The sequence below is a fragment of the Perna viridis genome, chromosome 1 (assembly GCF_037379345.1).
Source record: "Perna viridis isolate PV_CMFRI_1.1 ecotype Kerala chromosome 1, ASM3737934v1, whole genome shotgun sequence".
Classification (NCBI taxonomy): domain Eukaryota; kingdom Metazoa; phylum Mollusca; class Bivalvia; order Mytilida; family Mytilidae; genus Perna; species Perna viridis.
Genome location: NC_142445.1, coordinates 30,354,156 through 30,364,124, shown reverse-complemented (window position 1 = coordinate 30,364,124; position 9,969 = coordinate 30,354,156). Strand labels below are relative to the sequence as shown.

The 9,969-nt window shown below is 33.0% G+C and overlaps 1 protein-coding gene across 1 annotated transcript; it reads right to left on the bottom strand.

Moving 5' to 3' along the window:
- Positions 1-3,349: 3,349 nt before the first annotated feature.
- LOC148628303 (uncharacterized) lies at positions 3,350-4,795 on the bottom strand. The gene is made up of 2 exons (XM_088564716.1): positions 4,537-4,795; positions 3,350-4,119 (listed from the first exon to the last, which is right to left on the bottom strand). The coding sequence occupies exons 1-2, from the start codon at positions 4,609-4,611 to the stop codon at positions 3,817-3,819; spliced, it is 378 nt and encodes a 125-aa protein (XP_088420842.1). The 5' UTR covers positions 4,612-4,795; the 3' UTR covers positions 3,350-3,816.
- Positions 4,796-9,969: the final 5,174 nt, after the last annotated feature.

Sequence of the window (9,969 nt, the reverse complement as noted above, 5' to 3'; positions counted from 1 at the left end):
CACTTTCAAACCTACAGGACTCGTCTTGTAACAATATACTAACAACTCAAAGAGTGTACATTGCAGGTAAAAAAATCCGTCATTAAAAACTTTCGACATAATCTTCTTGTGAATGTTTGACCGGATTGATCGAATATACAAAAAGCTCGGTGTTCACCGAAAACCAGATTGAAAATCCAAAAACCTCAATAAAACACGTTTTTGTATGGTATAAGTGCTCACTGTCTTATTTAAACACACTTGCAAATAAGTTTTTTATTAGTATTCCAGCACATTCTAGATACCTAACGAAAGTCTGTAATAATCAATATGGCGTCAGTACTTTGAAATTAGTCATTTGTCCTTCCGACGCTACATTGTCATCGGTTATTGGAGGTACCATGTTTGACCTGCGTCAGGTCAATTAGAAAAAAAAATAGTCCTGCTCAATAAATGATTTATCAACATGTTAATAAATATTTATGTTTGTTTGTTTGTTTGTTTGTTTGTTAGGGTTTAACGTCCGAGCAGCAATATTTCAGCTATATTCAGACGATGAACATGAAATTGATGATAAAATGAACATGAAATGATGATGAAATGAAAAAGGGATGGGACACAAGGACAATAGGGTCGACAAATTTGGATTGCCACTGGAAATAGGGAGAGGTGGTTAGGGTCGGGCAATTTAGCCTCCTGTGGCGGAGCCCTATGGTTCCTACTCCGGGAGAATACCACAGTAGGGTTCTTTAACGTGCGAGGAACGTGGCATCTTTCCCAACACGGTGCACCACTATGGTTTGTGGTCAGGTTTTCCGTATTATAGCCCGACAACCCCAGCATGTGACACGCCAGGGGTACCCCATTCCACCACCTGGGGCACACATCCCAGTTGCTCTGTGGGCAGAGCGCCCTAGCCCCCGGCTAGGGTTCTGAGCACTATTAAGTCGCCTTTTACGACAAGCTTAGCGCTGCTACAGGCCTATTCTTTTAACACCGGACCTGCACGGGGAATGAATATTTATCAACATGTTGCTAATTAATTATTGATATCAATAAATTGTTCAATTTATTAACATGTTAATAAATATTTATTATCATATTATTAAATCATTTATTGATATCAGATATCAACCTTTAATTGTAAAATTTGCCTTCTTTTATGATATTGATAAATGAGATTTAGTTGAAGTACATAATGGAAAAATGGCTGGAAATTTTTCTATACAATCAGCCAAGATAAATACGTTATATATGCTTCAAGATAAATTTGACTAGCGTGGACACTTATCCGATTCAAAATCAAGTCAAGTCCAAAATAAATATGGTAAGATAGAAAGTACATCACCGGAGCATCTGGTATAAAAAAAAAATAAAGGCTAAATTAAAAAAAAAATGGTATAACACATTGCCCAATTCTTACACATAATGGTACTTTATGTGTTTATATTCCAAGTCAAACAAATGGTGAGAATCAACACGGTGACAACATTGTAGTAAATCTGATTCAACAATTGTAAAGCAAATAAAGCAACTTCATGTCATCATTTAGCTGAATTTTATTATTTTGTATTTGTGAACAGTATATTATTGTTAGTAGTCATGTATCTCTGTATATGATTTATTTATTTAATTTGTATATGAACAAAAGTTTAAGTGCTTGAACTTGTAATTTTGCATGTTACTCCTTTATAGTATATTTGTAGTCTGTTATATATCCTTATTACTCAGATATTCCTACTCCTTTCTTGTTTCTTATTGGTCGGTTTACCTCTTGGCGGGAACTTATTATCTAGATTGTTAAATCTAGGCTTCGAATGAGTGAAGAACCATTTTGGTCTTGTGGGAAATCTTCTACTTATCTGGACTTTATATCTTTTTGATATAGTTTTATTGATTTTGAAATTTGTTTCTAATTACCAATTAAGAATTTATAACATTCAATCCTTGAATTCCTCAGAATAAGTGATCTTTTTGGAGCAAATTGGTGATGGAGTTTGAATGCTATGTATGATTGATTTGAGAATAAATCTTATATTAACTTGAGATTTAAATAACTTCAACTAAATAACTTATGATGTCCAGTTAGATTTGTACAAATTTGATTTAAAACATCTAAACAATTTAAATACATAATTCCGTAGAGATCTAGCATAATTTTGATAGACTGTATCAGTGAGTGATAGACCATTTAAATCTAAATAAACTTAATTCTGCTTAAATTTGATAAAAATGTAAAATATAAGGGACATATTTTCACTATATTTATCCAGCAGTAATGCATCTAATCTAAATGACCTGAATATTTATGATTATAAATATTGGCACTTCAGGTTAATATAATTTCGATGAGCCGAAACCAAGGGCCATAGGAAACACAACCTATACACACATGTGAGGTATGTTATGTTAAAAATATTTATGTTTATGCGTTGCTTAAGGAGGTAGACCTAGGGTAAGGGACATAACTCTTGCAAATTATTGGAACGTTAGCGTAAAGCATTTTACATCAATCTCATGTAAGCATCAAGTAACTTAGAATAATTTCATTCTATTTCAAATGGAAGCTTGATAAGCTTTGGTGAAATTGAATATGATACAAACATATCACTGATTTCAAGAGTTATGTCCCTTATCCCAGGTGTACGTCCTTAATGTCTTGTCTCCTCTACTTGTTACTGCAGAATCATTTACCTTTGTCTGTATTCACATGTAACATTCACACGTTTTTTAGTTGTTTGAATAATTCACAGATTAAAGTTTGTGTAATAAATTAATATGTGCAGTTAACGTATGCATACTATACATGATATTATTTACATGATCTACACATTTTGAATTAGGGTTTAAAATGGTATATTTCATGTATTTGAGACACACTGAAATGAGTTTTACATTGTAAGGAGAATATTGTTATTTTTCCTATTTTGATCACCTTGAATATTTTATAATTCGCGTTTTGATCATACCGTGTATTCAGTGGTTATTTAGTACTTTTCATTGTTTCCTATGATTCGGATATTATACGATGATTAAGTTTCAGTGTCTTTAGGAATCAGGCAGTGGGTGAAACATGGTATAAAAACCCACCATCTTTAGGTTGTAATTTGACTATAATTAAGCACCAGAATCAGGTGAAAAAAGGTACATTCAGTTATTACTCGGAAGTCATTCGACTTCTGAGTCTTAAAACCATCTGATGTCCATCAAAACGACTTCCGGTTGATAACCGCCTTAAAAGTACATCCACCGCGGAAGAGATCTGACGGATGAATATCAAAATGAATCAAATTAATTATTTCTTGTAACATGAATCTTCTTTTTTCCTTTGATCTTTTTATGGAATAACATAGAGACGACAAGCATGTACCAAAATGTATGCTCTAAATTGAAGCAACTAAATAATATTGCATGAAAGGTCACATGGGCCTATATAATGCAATGAGGAAACAGCCATGAAATAACCAAAACACTAAAACCAATATTGCATGGGTAAGCTCCGCCTCTTTGGGAAAAGATTACGCCTACAAAAAAGCACACATACAAATGTCAATTTTATTAGGTTTCATATAATAAAATACAAATCTTTAAATCTCTGCAGGTTTTCTTTGCCAGACAGAGAACAAAAAATATAATGTCTACTCATTAATTTAAAGATAGAACCGAAAAAATACACATTTCTTTACTTTTGAAACATATTAGCAAAAAAAAAAAACAACCCCCAAGTTGAACATAATGTATCGAAATGAAATTTTGCTCAAATACAGAGCTAAAAGTTAGTGAAAGTTGAAGTTGCAATTTGAAAATTGAACTACCCCTTTAGTATTTGTAACGTCTTTAAGGATTTCTGGTGTGTTTTTTTTTGGTGTTTGCGTTCGTTTGAGACGATATCAGCTTTTCTATATCCTCATCTGAAACGGGTGCGATGAAACGCTCCGGTTCGACATTCTCATCTTTGAAGTCGGTTAGTAAGAAATCTCCAAGCCCAAACGTGCCCAAGTGGTAATAATCCACAGCTTGCGAAACACTCATGTCATAAAATGGTTCAATATTTTGATGAATTTGCGACAATCTAATATTCTCCTCTATTGTTGCCGACGCATCTGTTAATGATATATCTTCCTCGACATCTTGAAGAACCTGCAAAACAGTAAACAATCGTTTTAAAAAAATGAAATATCTATATTTCCAAAAATTAAGGGCCAATATAGGGCATATAAATGACATCACATCGGAGAAAAATTTTACCGATTTCCGATCAAAAGCACAGGTATTTTGGGCATGGACCCCCCTTTTTGGGTCCCAAGGTAAAACAAAATCTTTTCACTTGCAGATCGTGTGGATAGTAGAAAAGGTATTGTAATCGACTGGTTATGGAGTTTTGAGACTTGTTATATGCCTACATATTGTAGAAAATTGTAAATATGGAAAAATAAATAGATTTTTTTTTTTACATTTGGGCCAAAAAAGGGGGTCCATGCCCCAAATAGTTGTGTTTAAAAGCCTTCAAAAAGAAAATTAGCGTTAATCAGTCTAATTCAATTAAAAAATACACACCTGAGAGAGAACCAAATCATCGCTTTCTACATTTTCAATGTCAAGCCAATCTGGTAGAGAGAATGCGTCTGCCATACTGCCTACTGTGCGGGTTATTAGATTTTCCCGCCAAACGTTATTTTTTTAGGCACGGACTGTCATGGGCGTGTCATTCATGTTACAAATCATTTATAGCAACGCCTTCCTCGTTAGCCAAATAAACTTCTCACGCTGCGCGTTCGAAAGTTTATTTGTCTAACTCGGAATACTATGCTATAAATATAACTTGTAAATACATTGCACGTTTTTACAATATAAAATTGAAATTACATTTTACATGATTGATTGTCGAAAAAAATTCAAATACATATACAGAAGTTTGACTTGTATTTTATTAATGCCTTTGATATCCATATATGGATTCCACGTGATTGGCTACGTTTAAAACTAAAACTAGGTTGTCAAGATTACAAAATTAAAACGAATGAAACCAGACAATAAAAAAGAAAAAGAAATAAAAATTGAAATTGAAATTTTGAATAATCAGTATGTTGTGTGGATGTGTAGTTCTAGTATTGATGAAAGCGCTGATCCCGTTAATTGTAAATGATAAATCTTTTTGGAAATACAGAAAGAACAAATTGCCGATATTTTATCTTTTTTTAAATACCTATAATATCTCATAACTACCGAGGTTCAACGCCATCGGCGCTTTGATAATATCATTGAAATGCACTGAAAATGAACTTTTCAAGGGCAGATAAGTCTGTGTAAAATATCATTTTTCTAACATTCTATTGAAAAATTTCTGTGCAAATTCAGTGATGCAGAGAGCGAATAATGAGTAATTTGAAAGAGTAAGCATCATTCAGTGAATATTTATTATCAGATCTGTAGGTTTTTGACATGCATGTTTCTGTTTTATTCCCGTTTAGCCTAATTTGTACCTAAACTGACACTTTATTAACAATCAGAACCTTAAGACTGGGATTTGTGTTTTATGGCCAACCAAAACACAAATACAATCATGGTTGTTGTAAATCTGATCCAGCAATTGTAATTATCATACTTCAGGTCAAGTTGCTGAATTTTGATCGGTTCAATACGATGGTAATATTCTGCTCTATCACATTTCTCAGAGGCTAATAGTATATTACCCTTTGGTTAAAAGCTAAACTGGTTCTTATAAAATTAGGCACCAGTTCAATATTTGTCAGTAATCACAAAATTAGTGCTATTTTGTATAAACTTCTGTACAATATGCATATTAAGCAATTTTACCATTCAAAATGGTTAACTTGTATTGAAAATGTATTAAATACTTGTGGCTATTCAGAATTTTGGTTGTCGCAAAATGTACCACAAAATTTAGCATTGTCATGTATGGTCAAACAAAGGTTATGTGATCAGTATAAACAGTCATGGCATGAGAAAGTTTTTAATATTGCTAAGTGCCTTAATTACAGAGTATTCAAATGTAGTCATAACTTTGAAAGCTACTTAGTTGATCTTCCTTTTGACTTAAGAAAAGCATTTTGTAGTCACAGATGTTTAAATCATAGATTGCCAGTTGAAAAGGGCGTTTCCGAATTCGACTACATGTTTGAATGCAAATTTTTTGATGATGAAAGAAAAAGGTTATTACCAGATAATTTTATTACGAAACCAAATACTGTGAAATTTCATGATTTACTTAATTCAGATGATTATTTTAATAAAATGAATGTTGCAAAATTTTGTAAAATTATATTGTTTGTAGTAAACTGAAATATTATTTTGTAATTCACTACAATTACAATTTGCCTTCCATTTACCATTGATTTGTATTACTTCCACTTTAATATTTGATATTTCAAATTATATGTATGTTTCATACAGTATGCCATTTAATTGTAAAAATGTTGTATTGTTTACATGTTTGTATTCACATACCCCAGTTGGGGTCTTTGAGAAATAAAAAGTTTCAAGTTTCAATATGCGCAATGTTCATACCAATAACTGATGTAACATCGATTAACAAATGAAATTCAGCAGACGGTTAAACATTTTTTAGTCGTAATGCCAAATCTACTACGAGTCTGTATCCAAAACTACGCCTCGGAATGACAACGATTTTTTCGGAATACACTCGAGCTCCCTTACTTGAACCATTTACACTAACATCCTCCTGATTTATGATGTCGTCAAATACATGATATTATGTTCTTCCTTGCACTTAGATTAAGACGCTGACGATTAAAACGGTGTTTAGTTACTGTACTGATTAATGTCTCAATCGATCACCTTCATGGTAAACTACGCCACTGTAATGTATGGTTATTTTCCTGAACCGGTTATATCTATAAAAAAAAAATACATCAAAATAAATACCAAGTATACCTTGCCAAAACCAGTTTTATTAATTCGGCAAAATGTAGAACATTTTTCGCACTAATATTAAAGACTATTTGGAAGAAACTGAAAAAAAAGGGTTCATTCACAGTTGTTAATAACACTGAAGAAATCTGGAAACATTCTATCGTTTTAACTGGCCTTATAACTATAAATTGGCGACTACATGCGTTCATTCCACAGGTAATTTGATTTTTTCTATAATTGTTTATGTCTGTTCGTTTTGGTCACTTGTGATTTGTGGTGTTTGTCTTTTTTTATTGTTTTTGTATGATACCATGTTTGCTTTGTTCACGAATTTCCAAGTTTTCATGAAAAGAAGTAATGACCACTTTTGAAAATGTATTTGTCGCAAGTAGAGGGGGATCGGAAATCATCAGCGATGAAATTTCAAACATCTTTGGAAGACATACCGGTGCTGCTAATTTACCGTTCATTAGCTCTTCTGGAGAATGACTGCTTTTGCGTAAGCAAATGAAAACGTCTACTGATATTTTTAAGCTTCGAGTAATTGCAATGAAATATTGAATATGTACGTTATAATTAAAATATCCCTAAACACAATACTCTTCTAAAATATGCAATTTAAATAAATGGTAATTTTGTCTAAATCAAATGAATATTTTTGTTTGTTGGGGGGGGGGTGAGTAAACATTGTAAGGGATATCTTGATTTGTCTTGGAAATTTATTAAACAGACTAACAGTCTAATTATAGTTCATGCAAATAATTCAGTAAGAATTTATTGTATTTTTTGGGCTGTGGTCCCGGCTATCTGGTAGTACATGAGCAGATCATTATTATCATCGTTATAGATGTTTTAAATTTATCACTTAAAATTTACTAAGGAAATTTGAAACAAAGTTATGAATATGTTTTAATTGATTCGCGATGTTTTATGTTTTTTTTTCTGAAATTCAAACATTTGTTTATGATTTGGTACGTACACACTTTTTGCAGTACTTGCTGTTTTGCCACTTCTTGTCTCTATTCCACTGCCAGCACCAAGAACTGTTCAAACGACTTGTCCTGTTTGTACGACACCATTCATTTCTACGACGACACCGGTGATATGTACAACACCAAGTATGCTTGAATTTTAAATGATATTGCAAAACAAACCCAAATAAATATTGTCGTGATTTTTTACGAATAATGCTCAAACACTGTAATGGCAGAATGTGATAAACTCAAATACTAGTACTTGTAAATTTCAGTTTTGGTCTAGAACGAGATCTGACTCAATTGCCCTCAAGAAACGACATTAGTTTATACCACATGTTTGAAATTTGCAGTTTTTACCATTTTCAGACAGGAGGCGATTCATGTATGCCAAGAAGCAAAATTCGCATCTTGCAATATGAGCTTTAAATCGTGTAGATTGACACTTTGTAAAAGTTACGATTCTTCATTTGGATGATTTAAGTGAGAAATAAACGTTTGGTTTTGTTCAAAATATATATGCAGGTTTATATATAAAAATAAGTGTATTTACGTAAAATATCATACATATATGTGCAAGCCGAAAAAAACATTATTAGTTTTATGCTGTTTTCTGCATCTTGAATCACCTGTACCATTCACATTGTCTTAATTTTACGTAGATTTGATATTTCATTAGCACCATATAAAATTCAGACTCTGTAGTAGATTAGCGCCATTTTAGGTTGATATTAGGAAGGAATATGAGTCAATATATACGACATGCTTATGGTACGTAGGTTTACTGTTAAGAACACAATGCACAAATAAGGGACGACGTATAAGGGAAAGAGAGAGATCCGTCCCAAACTTACAATGTATTACACTTGCACATTGTATCGCTGTCACAGGGTAGACTGTCCTCGAGCGATATGGGGATTATTTTGCCCCATTTACTAAGAAACACAAATGTAAAATAAAACAGTAATTTCTACATCAGTATTAGACATAGTCATCAGTAACGTTTTTTTTTTTTGAAGATGTCTCAAGTTTTGCACTGAATAATCCAGAAGCGTGAATTTTGTTGTCTAGCGTTATGTACAGTTGCGCCTAATCCATTTTGTTTCGCTAAACCATCGGTAACTATCAATAGTTGATCGTCAGGTTTGGGTATCGTAATTGGACGGCTTGTTGCTTTTAGCATTTTGAACTTTCATTAAGCCTTTCGGTGCCATATTCAAATTTTGAACGTTGCTGACGTTGCCACAAAGCCTCAACAAAACGACGTTATCAGCGCCAAATACTTTGGCGACATCATATATATATGGCAAATAATTGCGATTTCAGCCGTTTCAAATTGCTGTTGAGCAAATTCTATCCGATCGATATCAATGATATTTTGGAAAACGTTCCTTAATGGTCTGCGCTTGATATTGAGATTCATAACGTGCTAGCTTACTTTCTTTCAACATTCTGCTATAGTGATTGAACATTTCTGGAAACGTTTCCTTATAACGACGTTTCTTATTTGACAATATGTACTTAGTGATACAAATTAAATATAAATCATTGATCTCATTTTCAATCTGAATCGTAGTTATCATGTACCACTTATAAATCAGTCTTTGACAGGGTCGGATTCATAAGGGAGGACCTGTCATAGCCACCCCCTACTCTAAAATTTTGACACACTTTTTTGTTCTAGCATGAATCATGATTTTTTCCTAATTCACTCCAAAAAATTATCTTGCTCCGCGTCGCTCGGCCTTAAAATTTAATTCTATTACATTCCCCTAATCCTGAAATCCTGGATCCGCCCGTTTGGGGACTGTAAACACAAAAAAGCCAAAACGAATCCCCTAATCAATGATTGACACCAAAGACATAAACATGTATCTATGAAATAAAAGCATTTTTAAAAGTGGACAGTTACTATAAGATCGAGAATTAAAGGTGAATAGATAACAGGGTATCAGTAGAGCGAAGATGGGTATACTCTCACTGGGTTTGGTCACGCCCCCTAACTTGACTTACACCAGACACATAGCTATAAACTTTTAAGAGGTCAGCCTCAAATAGTTGAATAAAACATGAAGTAGCATGTTATCTTTAAGTCTGTAAGTCCAGTGTTTACAAGGTTTAC

What these genes read in the sequence shown, in the direction of transcription:
- LOC148628303 (XM_088564716.1), bottom strand. Translation starts at nt 4,611, where the DNA reads ATGGCAGACGCATTCTCTCTACCAGATTGGCTTGACATTGAAAATGTA. An exon ending in ATGATTTGGTTCTCTCTCAG is followed by an intron (nt 4,120 to 4,536) that starts GTGTGTATTTTT and finishes ACTGTTTTGCAG; the next exon opens with GTTCTTCAAGATGTCGAGGA.